Here is a 16,854-nt window from a genome sequence, read left to right on the forward strand (position 1 = left end):
CACATATGGAATCATATGGACAGCTTTACACACTCTTAGAATTCTCTCAACCAGCTTCATGAGGTAGTTTCAATTAACAGGTTTGCCTGTTAATTTCTTTCCTTCTTAATGCGTTTGAGCCAATCAGTTGTGTTTTGACAAGGTAGGGGTGGTATACAGAAGTGAGCCCTATTTGGTAAAAGACCAAGTCTATATTATGGCAAGAACAGCTCAAATAAGCAAAGAGAAACAACATTCCATCATTACTTTAGGACATGAACGTCAGTCAATGTGGAACATTTAAAGAACATTGAACGTTTCTTCAAGTGTAGTTGCAAAAATCATCAAGCGCTATGATGAAACTGGCTCTCATGCGGACCGCCTCAGGGAAGGAAGACCCAGAGTTACCTCTGCGGCAGAGGATAAGCTCATTAGAGTCACCAGCCTCAGAAATTGCAGCCCAAATAAATGCTTCACAGAGTTCAAGTAACAGACACATCTCAACATCAACTGTTCAGAAGAGACTGAGTGAATTAGACCTTCATGGTCGAATTGCTGCATAGAAACCAATACTAAAGGACACAAATAAGAAGAAAATACTTGCTTGGGCCAAGAAACCCGAGCAATGGACATTAGACTGGTGGAAATCTGTCTTTGGTCTGAGGAGTCCAATTTGGAGATTTTTGTGATGATCTCTGCATGTGTGGTTCCCACCGTGAAGCGTGGAGGAGGAGGTGTGATGGTGCTTTGCTGGTGACACTGTCAGTGATTAATTAAAAATTTAGGGCACGCTTAACCAGCATGGCTACCAAAGCATTCTGCAGTGATACGCCATCCCATCTGGTTTGCGCTTAGTGGGACTATAATTTGCTTTTCAAAAGGACAATGACTCAAAACACACCTCCAGGCTGTGTAAGGGCTATTTGACCAAGAAGGAGAGTGATCGAGTGCTGCATCAGATGACCTGGCCTCCACAATCACCTGACCTCAACTCAATAGAGATTGTTTGGGATGAGTTGGACCGCAAAGTGAAGGAAAAGCAGTGCTCAGCATACATGGGAACTCCTTCAAGACTGTTGGAAAAGCATTCCTCATGAAGCTGGTTGATGGAATGGCAAGAGTGTGAAAAGCTGTCATCAAGGCAAAGGATGGCTACTTTGAAGAATCTAATATTTAAAATATATTTTGATTTGTTTAACACTTTTTTGGTTACTACATGATCCATATGTGTTTTTTCATAGTTTTGATGTCAATGTAGAAAATATTAAAAGTAAAGAAAAACCCTTGAATGAGTAGGTGTGTCCAAACTTTTGACATTAGGCTGTAAGTATCTTTAGACATAGGCCTAATGTAAATGTGTATTATTGAAGCGTCATCATCTTTATTGCTAAAATACAATTACACGCATATATTTGAACTACACAGTAATTTGACAGAGGTAATGAACTGTTCAGCACATCAATTGATAAAACAGGACCATGTTTAAAAAACAACTGGTTCTGAGTTTATGTTAATATTACACAGGTAATCTAATGGTTACAGAAATCAGGAATGCAGACAGGCTCTATAGATCTCTGTACACTATCTATATGAGTGACTGTGTTGAACACACCACCTCCTGTTTTTATATTTGCCCAAAAATACATGTATTTTTCATTGAATGTATTGTTAAAATAAAAGTTTAAGGAAGTACAGGCAGGCACCACATTACTACAAAACAAAACAGCTCAATCAAGCCTGGTGGTTGTAAGTATAAAAGCAAAGCTTGCTTTCATATAATCAAAAAAAGCTTGAAAAGTTAGTGGAATGGGATAATGTTTTGTTTGGGGTGGGAAGAATGCAATACTTTACCCTGTATGCGGTACAAATAACAATATTGTGGGAGCACCTCCTCTAGGACTTAGGCTATTTGAGAAGGTTTGAATCCTAAGCAACCTGCTTACAAATTGTTGGAAATATACAATAGACCAACAGAGCTACTGTAGTAGGTCAAAGCTGTTTGCTGGAAAACCTTGGTAGAGCATGGGTGAAGTACGTATTGTGGTGATCATGTGAATTCACTTTTTTGGCTTCAGACCAATGCCTACCTCTCACTTAAAACAATATTTTTTGTTTTTAATAGTATAAGACAATACGCTCAAGTACTATATCTATCTCTGCTGAGAGATGGCATCCGCCTGCAGCCCACTCACAAACTCAGTAACAAAGCTTCAGCTCTTTTACTTTGGTTGCGATTCTCTCTATACAGTAGGAGAATATCAATGTCAACGTGCCCTTTGAGCACCAGGCAAATGGTGTTAATGAGTGGGATATTGTCGAGGGAGCCAACAGCTTATCAATCACTAACATTTAAAGGCCAGGGATTTTTTTCTCTGCGCAAATGTCTAAATCTTGAGTATGAAACTGTTGGTCGTTTCCTTACAGATAAACTTTTGACATGTTCTTTAGATATTCACTCAAGCTAGTGTCAGTACCATTTTATAATAACATTAAACCGTATCATAGAATCACAATAATTAGCTTACTAACAGATAAGGAAAAGTACTACTCTATATATTCACTACTAAAACCTGAATATGACTCACTTGTGTTTGAAGCCATCTGTGGTGGTAGTCAGGTTGACCTGCATGACCGTCTGGAACTCAGTCTCGTTGCAGCAGTACTTGAAGGCAGTGTTGTTGTGGTGACAGCAGAACATGTAGGTCTTGTTGTCAGAAAGGCGAGGGCAGTGGAAACCAAAGTGATAGCGCCCCTTGTGGTCGGAGTATGGTTCACACACTCTGAAATGAGCTGATAGAGCTGTGGAGAAGAGAAAGACATTCAGACGATGAAGCTACTGTCTTCTTGGCAAGCACTCCTGTGAGGTAAAATATTTTTTAGAATTACTTAAAAAATCTGACAAATGGATTATAGTGATTGAGACCATCATGATTCAGCTTGCCTGTTTTGGACTTGCCCATTAATTAAAATGTTCTGGGCAAATTTCAAATTGGAGCTGGAGGATATGTTCATATATTCTAGAAGAATGGACCCATGGCTATTTGTTTTGGGTGTTATCGGGAACAGGCCCTCACTTACCTTAGCACAGCTCAATACTTCTTAAAAAAGTACTCTTTGTGACAAGCAAATGCCTTCTCCTTAACTGGATAAAAGACCAGCCACCAACAATATATCAGTGGTATTGTGGGATCTTTAAAATGTTACCACTGGAAAAAAATGGTGCTATATTTAGGAACAAGGAAGGTGATTTCTATACAATATGGGACCTCTTTTTGCGATCTCTTCCCCTAATCTTGCAGACCCTAAGAAGTGTCAATATAAGAATTATATGAATCTATGGGTCAACCGGACCCTGGTCACTTTCTTGTATAAAATAATAATTTAGTTATTTTTATTGTAAGGCCTCTATACTCTGGTAGGGGTATTTGATCATTTACATACTACAGCCACACATTTTGCGACAGTCAAATTATTAAAGACATGTAAGGAAAATGATAAATGAATGAAAAATTAAGAGCAGATAACTGAAAGGGAATGTATCATTCTTATTGTTTTTGCATGTTTTTGTTTTGTTTTGGTGTTTGTTGGTAATGCCATATTTGATGTTACCTTGTTTCATTTTAGAATTCAAATGTATGCACATATCTACAATTTGTTTATGATGTTGACCTGAAAAAAAAGGAGAATTATATAATAATAAAAAATATATATATCAAAGATTATTTAGCTTGTGATTTCTATTGCGGTGCAAATTATGCAAAACCAAGCAGAAATCAACAGAAATTTATTCATCTCTGATTCTGGCAACCAGAGAGGGGTTTCTCTGTGATGGGAGTCATGGAAACATCATTTGGTAGCCTGGACTCATTGTAGATGATCACCAATTATCTATCTGTCAGAGCAACAGAGCAGAGATAATGAGTGTAGATTTACAGGGCTCATCACAGTTGTCTCATATGTCACTGTGGACCAAAACAAAACTACTTGTTAGACAGACGCCATCAAAACCAATCAGGTTTGGCAATTTGGCATCCTTTCACATTTTTATTACCATTGATAACATGAGGTAAACACGTCCTCCATAGCATAGCTGGGGATAGATTGCCCTTCTAGCAATATGGAATGGGTGTTGCCTGTATAAACAATGGCAGAGGAGCAGAACTGGAACAAGGTCATGTCTCTGTATTAAGACTATGAGCCCTTCCTCTCCACGATGGAGCCAAGACAATTGCACTGCTAAGAGGGGAAATACTGTTCCTTCTGGGATTTAGTTAGAGGGGGGCAGGGAAGGGAGGGGGTTGTTGTATATTTCTGTCACTGATGGTAAAAGTATTTTCTAATCCCATGTAGGCTGAGCAGGCCAATCAGGAACATATTGGCCATTTGAAAGAGGAGAACACTCTCAGGTCTAATGAGCTTGGGACAGTGCCTCACTCAGGGCCGTCTGAATGACTGGCTGACTGGCTGGCTTATTGGCTCAATAGCTTGAATTGGCTTCCCTCCGACTCGCTGAAACTTTCAGGCTTCTGTATCCATGCTGAACAGGGAAGTAGAATGGGGAGTGAGGAAGCTTGAGGTTTAATAGTATGGAGAGACGCTCTCACTCAGATGGATGCACGCTGGTAAACATTCATAACAGTAGTTATGATGGCACCGAAGAACATGGCTGATTTTTTTTTTGGCGTTTTGTGTAACTTATTAATTAACTTATTGTGTACATAATGTTGCTGCTACCGTCTCTTATGACCTAAAATAACTTCTGGACATCAGAACAGCGATTACTCACAGCGGACTGGAAGAAACTTTTTCCTTTAACGAGTCTGACGAGAAGGATATCCTGCTTTCACAGGAACAGGCCCAGATCCACGCCTTTGGCGTGAAGAAAAGACGCCGGGAAAGGGGACGCAGATCGAGGATCCTTCTGAGAATCCTGAGGCAACCGAGTAAACTCCCAATGCCTTCCATTCTTCCCCACTAACATGCAATCATTGGAAAATAAAATTACTGACCTACTATTAAGATTATCCTACCAACGAGACATTAAAAACTGTAACATCTTATGTGTCAGCGAGACGTCGCTGAACAAAGATATGGACATTATAGAGCTAGTGGGATTTTCCATGCAACAGCAGAACAGAGATGCTACCTCTGGTAAGACGAGTAAGACGTGTCTTTTTGTCAATAACAGCTGGTACGCGATGTCTAATATTATAGAAGTCTCGAGGTATTGCTCGCCTGAGGTAGAGTCCCTTATGAGAAGCTGCAGACCACATTATCTACCAAGATAGTTATCATCTGTATTATTCGTAGCCATCTATTTACCACCACAAAATGAAGCTGGCACTAAGACCACTCTCAACCAACTGTATAAGGCCATAAGCAAAGAAGATAATGCTCACCCAGAAGCAGCGCTCCTAGTGGCCGGGAACTTTAATGCAGGCAAACTTAAATCAATTTTTCCAAGTTTTTACCAGCATGTCACATGTGCAACCATGGGAGAAAAAAAAATCCTAGACCACCTTTACTCCACGCACAGAGATGCATACAAAGCACTCTCCCGCCCTCCATTTGGCAAATCTGACCATAATTCTATCCTCCTGCTTACAAGCAAAAACTAAAGCAGGAATTACCAGTGACTCGGTCAGTACGGAAGTGGTCAGATGACGCAGATGCTACACTACAGGACTGTTTTGCTAGCACAGACTGGAATATGTTCCGGGATTCATCCAATGGCATTGAGGAATCCACCACCTCAGTCAGCAGCTTTATCAATAAGTGCATCGATGACGTCGTCCCCACAGTGACTGTATTTACATATCCCAACCAGAAGCCATGGATTACAGGCAACATCTGCATCGAGTTTAAGGCTAGAGCTGCCGCTTTCAATAATCCGGACGCTTATAAGAAATCCCGCTATGCCCTCAGACGAAACATCAAACAAGCAAAGCATCAATACGGGATTAAGATTGAATCCTACCACACAGGCTCTGACGCTCGTTGGATGTGGCAGGGCTTGAAAACTATTATGGACTACAAAGGGAAACCCAGACGTGAGCAGCCCAGTGATGCGAGCCTACCAGATGAGCTAAATGCCTTTTATGCTCGCATCGAGGCAAGCAACACTGAAGCATGTACAAGAGCACCAGCTATTCTGGATGACTGTGATAACGCTCTCGGTAGCCGATGTGAACAAAACCTTTAAAAAGGTCAACATTCACAAAGCCGCTGGGCCAGATGGATTACCAGAAAATGTACTCAAAGCATGCGCGGACCAACTGTCGAGGGTCTTCACTGACATTTTCAACCTCTCCCTGACCGAGTCTGTGATACCTACATGTTTCAAGCAGTCCACCATAGTCCCTGTGCCCAAGGAAGTGATGGTAACCTGCCTAAATGATTACCGCCCCATGGCACTCACGTCGGTAGCCATGAAGTGCTTTGAAAGACTGGTCATGGCTCAAAACAGCATCCTCCCAGACACCCCACTCCAATTCGCATACCGCCTCAACAGATCCACAGATGACGCAATCTCAATCACACTCCACACTGCCCTTTCTCACCTGGAGGAACACCTACAGTGAGGGAAAAAAGTATTTGATCCCCTGCTGATTTTGTACGTTTGCCCACTGACAAAGAAATGATCAGTCTATAATTTTAATGGTAGGTTTATTTGAACAGTGAGAGACAGAATAACAACAACAAAATCCAGAAAAATGCATTTCAAAAATGTTATAAATTGATTTGCATTTTAATGAGGGAAATAGGTATTTGACCCCTCTGCCAAACATGACTTAGGACTTGGTGGCAAAACCCTTGTTGGCAATCACAGAGGTCAGACATTTCTTGTAGTTGGCCACCAGGTTTGCACACATCTCAGGAGGGATTTTGTCCCACTCCTCTTTGCAGATCTTCTCCAAGTCATTAAGGTTTCGAGGCTGACGTTTGGAAACTCAAACCTTCAACTCCCTCCACAGATTTTCTATGGGATTAAGGTCTGGAGACTGGCTAGGCCACTCCAGGACCTTAATGTGCTTCTTCTTGAGCCACTCCTTTGTTGCCTTGGCCGTGTGTTTTGGGTCATTTTCAGGCTGGAATACACATCCACATGGCCCCGTCCATCGTCCCTTTGATGCGGTGAAGTTGTCCTGTCCCCTTAGCAGAAAAACACCCCCAAAGCATAATGTTTCCACCTCCATATTTGACGATGGGGATGGTGTTCTTGGGGTCATTGGCAGCATTCCTCCTCCTCCAAACACGGCGAGTTGAGTTAATGCCAACGAGCTCCATTTTGGTCTCATCTGACCACAACACTTTCACCCAGTTTTCCTCTGAATCATTCAGATGTTCATTGGCAAACTTCAGACGGGCATGTATATGTGCTTTCTTGTACTTTCTTGCTGCAGGATTTCAAGTCCTTCACGGCGTAGTGTGTTACCAATTGTTTTCTTGGTGACTATGGTCCCAGCTGCCTTGAGATCATTGACAAGATCCTCCCGTGTAGTTCGGGGCTGATTCCTCACCGTTCTCATGATCATTGCAACTCCACGAGGTGAGATCTTGCATGGGAGCCCCAGGCCGAGGGAGATTGACAGTTATTTTGTGTTTCTTCCATTTGCGAATAATTTGCGAATAACTGTTGTCACCTTCTCACCAAGCTGCTTGGCGATGGTCTTGTAGCCCATTCCAGCCTTGTGTAGGTCTACAATCTTGTCCCTGACATCCTTGGAGAGCTCTTTGGTCTTGGCCATGGTGGAGAGTTTGGAATTTGATTGATCGATTGCTTCTGTGGACAGGTGTCTTTTAGAAAGGTAAAAAACTGAGATTAGGAGCACTCCCTTTAAGACTGTGCTCCTAATCTCAGCTCGTTACCGGTATAAAAGACACCTGGGAGCCAGAAATCTTTCTGATTGAGAGGGGGTCAAATACTTATTTCCCTCATTAAAATGCAAATCAATTTATAACATTTTTGACATGTGTTTTTCTGGATTTTTTGTTGTTATTCTGTCTCTCACTGTTCAAATAAACCTACCATTAAAATTATAGACTGATCATTTCTTTGTCAGTGGGCAAACGTACAAAATCAGCAGGGGATCAAATACTTTTTCTCTCCCTGTATGTGAGAAGGCTGTTCATTGACTAACTCAGCGTTCAATTCCATAGTGCCCACGAAGCTCATCACTAAGCTATTGACTCTGGGATTGAACACCTCCATTAACATTGACGGGGCTGTAGTGGAGCGGGTCGAGAGTTTCAAGTTCCTTGGTGTCCACATCACCAGTGAACTATCATGGTCCAAATATTACAAGACGGTCGTGAAGAGGTCACGACAAAACCTTTTCCCCCTCATGAGACTGAAAAGATTTGGCATAGGTCCCCAGATCCTCTAAAGGTTCTACAGCTGCACCATAGAGAGCATCCTGACCGGTTGCATCACCACCTGGTATGGCAACTGCTTGGCATCTGTAAGGCGCTACAGAGGAAGGTGCGAACGGCCCAGTACATCACTGGGGCCAAGCTTCCTGCCATCCAGGACCTATATAATAGGCGGTGTCAGAGGAAGGCCCATAAAATTGTCAGACTCCAGTCACCCAAGTTATAGACTGTTTTCTCTGCTCCCGCACGGCAAGCAATACTGGAGCATCAAGTCTAGGACCAAAAGGCTCCTTAACAGCTTCTACCCACAATCCATTAGACTGCTGAACAATTCATAAAAATTGCCACTGGACAAATTTCTTCTACCCCCCGATTTGATTTGATAACAGTACATTTTCTTCAGTCTCATTTTATTACCCTTCTTTATTTGTTCATTAATCTCTCACAACTAGACGCAGGTCACTCAAGTTTCTGAAATACCACCTTTGCCAGCACTCAAATCAGAACTACACTTCTCATTTCACAAAAAAACGATATGTTCATGTACATTTTCTAAAAACGTATCAAAACTATATCAAAATCCAAGTTATGTAAGATGGGAGACATATATAAATCAAATCAGTCACTCATAAAGGTCACATACAAATTCCAAAAAGACATTTAAAACACAGCTTAATTTATGCCAAAATTATGTCATCAAAATCCAGTTCTGGTATTCTGATCCTATAGCTGATCTCATAAACCACGGAATATATATTGTTATTCTATTTATTTAACCTTTATTTAATGGAGGGGTATAAAGGAGGGGTCTGCGGTTATAAAGAGGGTGAATTGGCAATAAGGACACAGAGCAACTAAGCATTGGATGTGGACCTTAAAGTCCTCTAATGATGCAAGACTTAAAGGTGAAGCAGGCCAGGGGGAAGGCAGTCTGAGCCTTACTAGAGGGAAAACAGCTGGATCTGGTTAGGGCTCTGTCGTAAATATTGCCATGTTGTTAGTTACATTAACACCTATCCAATTTTAGGATACTACAGTAAACAGGTTGGCTCTTATGTTCCGTTTACAACCTCAACCTGTGAGCTGAAATACTATAAACCGAAATAAAGTTCTTTGCATACTATTAAACCTCAGGTTGTTTTATAATGTGCATTACAGTTACCAACATACCATTTCACAAATGCAGATTAGTTACAGTAATCAACATCAATGTTTTACCATGCAGCATACTGTTCCCTGACAGTCATACACCAGTCTCACTTGCTAGACTCACAGGCGACTGTGGGAAGAGACTATATACTTTAACACACACACACACACACACACCATAGCAAAGAGGTGTATAAAACTGCACTGACCTGCAGTGGACAGCAGGAGAAAGATGACTGTCAGGACATTCAAGGACTGCCGGCTGGTGACAGTCATCTTCGGGTCCTCATGAAGAACAGGCGCCAGAGGGGGAGATTCTCACTGCAGGGCTGCTTTAGCTGAACCTCCTGGACATTCTTTGCTCTTTGCCACCCCCCAATCACATGGCTGCTGTTGTCCAACCGGCCACCTGGACAGAGAAAGAAAACCAATCAATCAATTAATTTAATTAACTTAATGATCATGATTATTAGGTATAAAGCCTATTCTGGGCTACAGTAACTACGGGCTACAGTAACTAAGGGCTACAGTAACTAAGGAGAGAAAATATGCTTTTGATCCAATAACATAAATCTAGCCACAGGTTATTTGCTCTGATTGGACCGTGCCTTGCAGCACTCACCATGGACCAAAACGAGTTAGATCTTTTGTCCAGCCCTCTAATAGTTCCGATCAATGGGAGTGCTTGTGATAAATCACATAAAGTGCTCTCTCTGTTAGAAGAGGACCCTGTTTGGCTACAGAGCTGTTCGAGATGAGCCTGTTGGTGATGATGCATCGCACCAGTTCATGCATCGCACCAGCTCACAGGTATGATAGAGTGGTGCAATGCTAATGGGAGCCTCCACAGGCCTGGCTGGGGCATACAGAATTGAAGAAGAGAGATTTTCAATTCTGAGTGTCCCCGCGAGGCACGTGGAGGCTAGCATTCGCATTGCACCACTCTATCATACCAATCTGACATCCGTAGAATGTGGCTAAATTAGATAAATAGCTTCGGAGAAACTGTTTTATCTTTGTGAGGATTGAGGACTGTTATTCTCTGCTCTTGGACAAGTTTTTTGCAATTGGTCACTGTCTGTTCCTGTTGATTTTATGTTCGTCTGAGATTGCCAAATGTCAAATGTATGCTAATTTGAGTTAATTGTAGAGAGCGTCACAGACTTTGTCATCAAACACTCTGAATAAGCTTGAAGGGTTTTAGATTGCGCAAAGTTAGTGTGACAATATCATCCTGCTCATCTGAGCTAGGAAACACTTATCTAGCAGTATACATCTGTGTTCATGCTAGGAAGATCCTATATCACTCAGGGAGAAGAGGAGAAAGACTAGTGAGGCTGCGTCCTGCTTCATAATATTGACTTGGGTTCAAGAGACAGAATATCTGGATGTCTGTCAGCCTGGTCTCACAGACTAGGCATAACATAGTAAATGAAATCCGGCAAACTCAAATTTGTATGGTATGTTACATAAGACAGGAGGTTACTTCAGGATAAAACAAAAAGAGGGTGGATGATCGGGATGGATGGGTAACTGTATATCATCAAACGTATAGCAATCCAAAGGTTGTGTGTTCAAATCTCATCACAGACTATTTTAGAATTTTAGCTAATTAGCAACTTTGCTACTACTTACTACTTTTTAGCTACATTGTAACTATTTAGCATGTTAGCTAACACTTCCCCTAACCGCAACCTTAACACATTAACCTAAGTCGTAACCTCAACCCTAACCTTAACCCTTAGCCTAGCTAGCCACCTGGCCACCTAGCTAACGTTAGCAACAACAAATTGCAATTCATAACATTTCATATGAATTGTAATTCGTATCATACAAAATGGATGATGGACATCCACAAATTTAATACATTCCATACCAAACGTAACACATCATGCTAATTTGAGTGTCCTGGATTTTCATTTACTATGTTACATCTACCCATGAGTCCAGGTTGGTCTGCTGAGATTGTTGGTCTCTGTCACTCTGATTTCTGTCACTCTACTCATACCTGGTCCTGTTTGGTGCAGTATATATAGCCCTGTATGCCCCTGACAAGAAAGGTGAAATGTGTGTTGTTGGAACCAAATCAAACCCAGATGGCCATCACAGTGCAATACAGAGAACTACTGTATGTGCCATATGCAGTGCATAGAGAAAGTATTCAAACCCCTTTGACTTTTTCCACATTTTGTTACATTACAGTCTTATTCTAAAATGGATTAAATTGTTTTTTTCTCCTCATCATACTACACACAATACCCCATAATGACAAAACAGGGTTGGGGAGTAACGGATTACGTTACAATGTAAGGGATTACAAAAACAGTCATCTGTTATGTTTACCAGCAAAAACATTGTAATCGGACTACAGATACTTTTGAGGATTACTTTGGAATTCAGTAAGGATGTTTGCAGGAAAACATATTTGACAGTTCTGTTTTCTCAATGACATTCAAATCAGCATTGAAAAAAGGTGCATGTTTAAGTTTGTTCCACCTGAGGGAGTCTGACCACAAGGAGACCACTATGATGACACACCAAATGTGTTTGATGGATCACGGAAAAAGAGCAGGAATAGGCTGTTGTAGGCTACAGTCCAAGCTATGTCTTCCAATGGTGCGACTGCTGTCGGCATCCAACGATTATCCAATTGGAATAATGTTTGGAGGTAAGGATGACAGCAGTGGTGTAGTCTACGGCGATACGGATATCACTTACTATTCATATCTACATAGCACATTGATGTAAATCACACTTCTACTCTCTCATTTAGCTATTTGCGCCTTTGGTTGGATTGTGATTGTTGTGGATGGCTGTTCACAAATCTAAATGTGTATTTGAACCCCTATAATGGTTGAATTCAAGAAGTTTAAGCTACCTATCAATCGTTGATTTTGAAACCAGGGACAGCCAGTGAAAAATGCACTCTTGCAACAGCTGCCTAGTGCGTTGATCCCAGCCTATGGAATAAAAATGGGGCTTTTATTGCTCAATCTTATTCATGCTGATCATTTTTTTTATCCATAGGCCTGGTGGACACTTGCTCAAACTCGCACACGTTTGATAGACTTAAAGAGGCAATCTGTAGTTGCTTCATCAATTTTTGAACTTTAAATTCTATATATTAATGTAAAGATATAATTTAATGTAGTAGAAGGTGATGGGTTAGAAGAAGTATACATAACCAACCCATAAAGAAAAATGTAACATCCATGTATGGCCAGCTATGTCAACTTTAACATTGATTTATCCTGCAATAGATGTCATTCAATTGGTAACATATATTTTTGTCTTCTTCTAATACCTCTAAATTACGTTACTGAGTTTAGGTAATCAAAAGGTTACGTTACTGATTACAATTTCGGACAGGTAACTAGTAACTGTAAGGGATTACATTTAGAAAGTAACCTACCCAACCCTGATCATACTACACACAACACCCCGTAATGACAAAGCAAAAACTAAAATATCACATTTACATAAGTATTCAGATCCTTTACTCAGTACTTTGTTGAAGCACCTTTGGCAGTGATTACAGCCCTGAGTCTTCTTGCGTATGATGCTACAAGCTTGGCACACCTGTATTTGGGGAGTTTCTCCCATTCGTCTTTGCAGATCCTCTCAAGCTCTGTCAGGTTGGATGGGAAGCGTTGCTGCACAACTATTTTCAGGTCTCTGATGTTTGATCGGGTTCAAGTCCGGGCTCTGGCTGGGCCACTCACGGACATTCAGAGACTTGTCCCAAAGCAACTGCTGCATTGTCTTGGCTGTGTGGTTAGGGTCGTTGTCCTGTTGAAAAGTGAACCTTCACCCCAGTCTGAGGTCTTGAGCGCTCTGGAGCAGGTTTTCATCAAGGATCTCTCTGTGCTCCATTCATCTTTCCCTCGATTCTGACTAGTCTGCCAGTCCCTGCCGCTGAAAAACATCCCCACAGCATGATGCTGCCACCACCATGCTTCACCTTAGGGTTGGTGCTAGGTTTCCTCCAGATGTGGTACTTTGCATTTAAGCCAAATAGTTCAATCTTGTTTTCATCAGACCAAAGAATCTTGTTTCTCATGGTCTGAGAGTCCTTTATTATTTTTTTTATTTTTTTTATTTCACCTTTATTTAACCAGGTAGGCTAGTTGAGAACAAGTTCTCATTTACAACTGCGACCTGGCCAAGATAAAGCATAGCAGTGTGAGCAGACAACACAGAGTTACACATGGAATAAACAATTAACAAGTCAATAACACAGTAGAAAACAAAGGGGGGAGTCTATATACAATGGGTGCAAAAGGCATGAGGAGGTAGGCGAATAATTACAATTTTGCAGATTAACACTGGAGTGATAAATGATCCGATGGTCATGTACAGGTAGAGATATTGGTGTGCAAAAGAGCAGAAAAGTAAATAAATAAAAACAGTATGGGGATGAGGTAGGTGAAAATGGGTGGGCTATTTACCAATAGACTATGTACAGCTGCAGCGATCGGTTAGCTGCTCAGATAGCTGATGTTTGAAGTTGGTGAGGGAGATAAAAGTCTCCAACTTCAGCGATTTTTGCAATTCGTTCCAGTCATAGGCAGCAGAGTACTGGAACGAAAGGCGGCCAAATGAGGTGTTGGCTTTAGGGATGATCAGTGAGATACACCTGCTGGAGCGCGTGCTACGGATGGGTGTTGCCATCGTGACCAGTGAACTGAGATAAGGCGGAGCTTTACCTAGCATGGACTTGTAGATGACCTGGAGCCAGTGGGTCTGGCGACGAATATGTAACGAGGGCCAGCCGACTAGAGCATACAAGTCGCAGTGGTGGGTGGTATAAGGTGCTTTAGTGACAAAACGGATGGCACTGTGATAGACTGCATCCAGTTTGCTGAGTAGAGTGTTGGAAGCCATTTTGTAGATGACATCGCCGAAGTCGAGGATCGGTAGAATAGTCAGTTTTACTAGGGTAAGCTTGGCGGCGTGAGTGAAGGAGGCTTTGTTGCGGAATAGAAAGCCGACTCTTGATTTGATTTTCGATTGGAGATGTTTGATATGAGTCTGGAAGGAGAGTTTGCAGTCTAGCCAGACACCTAGGTACTTATAGATGTCCACATATTCAAGGTCGGTTTATGTGCCTTTTGGCGAACTCCAAGCAGGCTGTCATGTCCCTTTTACGGAGGAGTGGCTTCCGTCTGGCCACTACCACAAAGGCCTGATTGGTGGAGTGCTGCAGGAATGGTTGTCCTTCTGGAAGGTTCTTTCATCTCCACAAAGGAACTCTGGAGCTCTGTCAGAGTGACCATTGGGTTCTTGGTCACCTCCCTGAACAAGACCCTTCTCCCCCAACTGTCAACTGTGGGACCTTATATAGACAGGTGTGTGCCTTTCCAAATCATGTTCAATCAATTGAATTTACCACAGGTAGAAACCTTTCAAGGATGATCAATAGAAACAAGATGCACCTGAGCTCAATGTCGAGTCTCACAGCAAAGGGTCTGAATACTTACAGTAGCAAGAAAAAGTATGTGAACCCTTTGGAATTGCCTGGACTTCTGCATAAATGGGTCATAAAATTGTATCTGATCTTCATCTAAGTCACAACAATAGACTAACACAGTCTGCTTAAATGTATAATAATAATAATTACAATTATACGTTTTCATGTCTTTATTTAACACACTGTGTAAACATTCACAGTGCAGGGTGGAAAAGTATGTGAACCCTTGGATTTAATTAACTGGTTGACCCTCCTTTGGCAGCAATAACCTCAACCAAACGTTTTCTGTAGTTGCGGATCAGACCTGCGGTCAGGAGGAATTTTGGACCATTCCTCTTTACAAAACTGTTTCAGTTCAGCAATATTTTTGGGATGTCTGGTGGGAACTGCTCTCTTGAGGTCATGCCACAGCATCTCAATTGGGGTGAGGTCAGGACTCTGACTGGGCCACTCCAGAAGGCTTATTTCCTTCTGTTGAAGCCATTCTGTTTTTGTTTTACTTCTGAGTTTTGGGTCGTTGTCCTGCTGCATCACACAACTTTTGTTGAGCTTCAATTGGCAGACAAATAGCCTTACATTCTCCTGCTAAATGTCTTCTTAAACTTGAGAAATAATTTCCGTCAATGATAGCAAGCTGTCCAGGCCCTGAGGCTCATCAACAGAGATGTTAGCATGTTCCAGAGATTTCTGTAAGTCTTTAGCTGACACTAGGATTCTTCTTAAAACTTCTTAGGGATCAAATCCCGTTAACAGGACCGATTTTACAGCATCCGGTGAAATGGCAGAGCTCCAAATTCAAATTCAATTATTAGAAATATTTAACTTTCATACAATCACAAGTGAAATACAACAAATTAAAGCTTTACTTCTTGTTAATCCAGCCACCATTTCAGATTTCAAAAAGTCTCTACGGTGAAAGCAAACCATGCTATTATCTGAGGACAGCACTCCATCAAACAAACACGGACAATAATATTTAATCCTTCCAGGCGCGACACAAAACTCAGAAATAACGATATAATTCAGGCCTTACCTTTGAAGAGCTTCTTCTGTTGGCACTCCAATATGTCCCCTAAACATCACAAATGGTCCTTTTGTTAGATTAATTCCGTTGTTATATCTCCAAAATGTCAATTTATTTGTCGCGTTTGATCCAGAAAAACACCGGTTCCAACTCGCGCAACATGACTACAAATATCTAATAAGTTACCTGTAATCTTTGTCCAAACATGCCAAACAACTTTCCAAATAAATCTTTAGGTATTTTTTAACGTAAATAATCAATCAAATTTAAGATGGGATAAACTGCGTCCAATAGCGGATAAAAACAAAGTGGAGCGAGCTTTCAGGTAGGGCGCCCCAACCACAATTGTACACTAGACTCGACCCTCGTTCTGAACAGCCCTACTTCTTCATTACACAAAGGAAAAATATTAACCAATTTCTAAGACTGTTGACATCCAGTGGAAGCGATAGGAACTGCAAGCAAGTGCCTTAGAAATCTCGATCCACATAAAAACCCATTGAAAACACTGTCACTTCAACAAACAAAAAATTCCTGGATGGTTTGTCGTCGGGGTTTCGCCTGCCAAAGTTCTGTTATACTCACGGACATCATTCAAACAGTTTTAGAGTGTTTTCTATGCATATCCTAGCTTCTGGGCCTGAGTAGCAGGCAGTTTACTTTGGGCACACTTTTCATCCGGACGTGAAAATACCACCGCCTAGCCTAGAGAGGTTTTAACCTCATTGAGCATTCTGCTCTGTGCTCTGCAGTCATCTTTGCAGGATGGCCACTCCTAAGGAAAGTAGCAACAGTGCTGAACTTTCTCCATTATTAGAACATTTGTCTTACCATGGACTGATGAACATCAAGGCTTTTA

The 16,854-nt window shown here is 41.5% G+C and overlaps 1 protein-coding gene across 1 annotated transcript in view; it reads right to left on the reverse strand.

Moving 5' to 3' along the window:
• The window catches only part of shisal1b (shisa like 1b), a 59,621-nt gene that overhangs the window by 12,889 nt on the left and 29,878 nt on the right, over nt 1–16,854 (reverse strand). The window contains exons 2-3 of the mRNA XM_024378734.2: nt 9,711–9,910; nt 2,565–2,778 (exon numbers count right to left, since the gene is read on the reverse strand). Coding sequence (XP_024234502.1) covers nt 2,565–2,778; nt 9,711–9,777 — 281 coding nt within the window. The 5' untranslated portion in view covers nt 9,778–9,910. The remainder of the gene's footprint in view (nt 1–2,564; nt 2,779–9,710; nt 9,911–16,854) is intronic.

The sequence above is a fragment of the Oncorhynchus tshawytscha genome, linkage group LG19 (assembly GCF_018296145.1).
Source record: "Oncorhynchus tshawytscha isolate Ot180627B linkage group LG19, Otsh_v2.0, whole genome shotgun sequence".
Classification (NCBI taxonomy): Eukaryota; Metazoa; Chordata; class Actinopteri; order Salmoniformes; family Salmonidae; genus Oncorhynchus; species Oncorhynchus tshawytscha.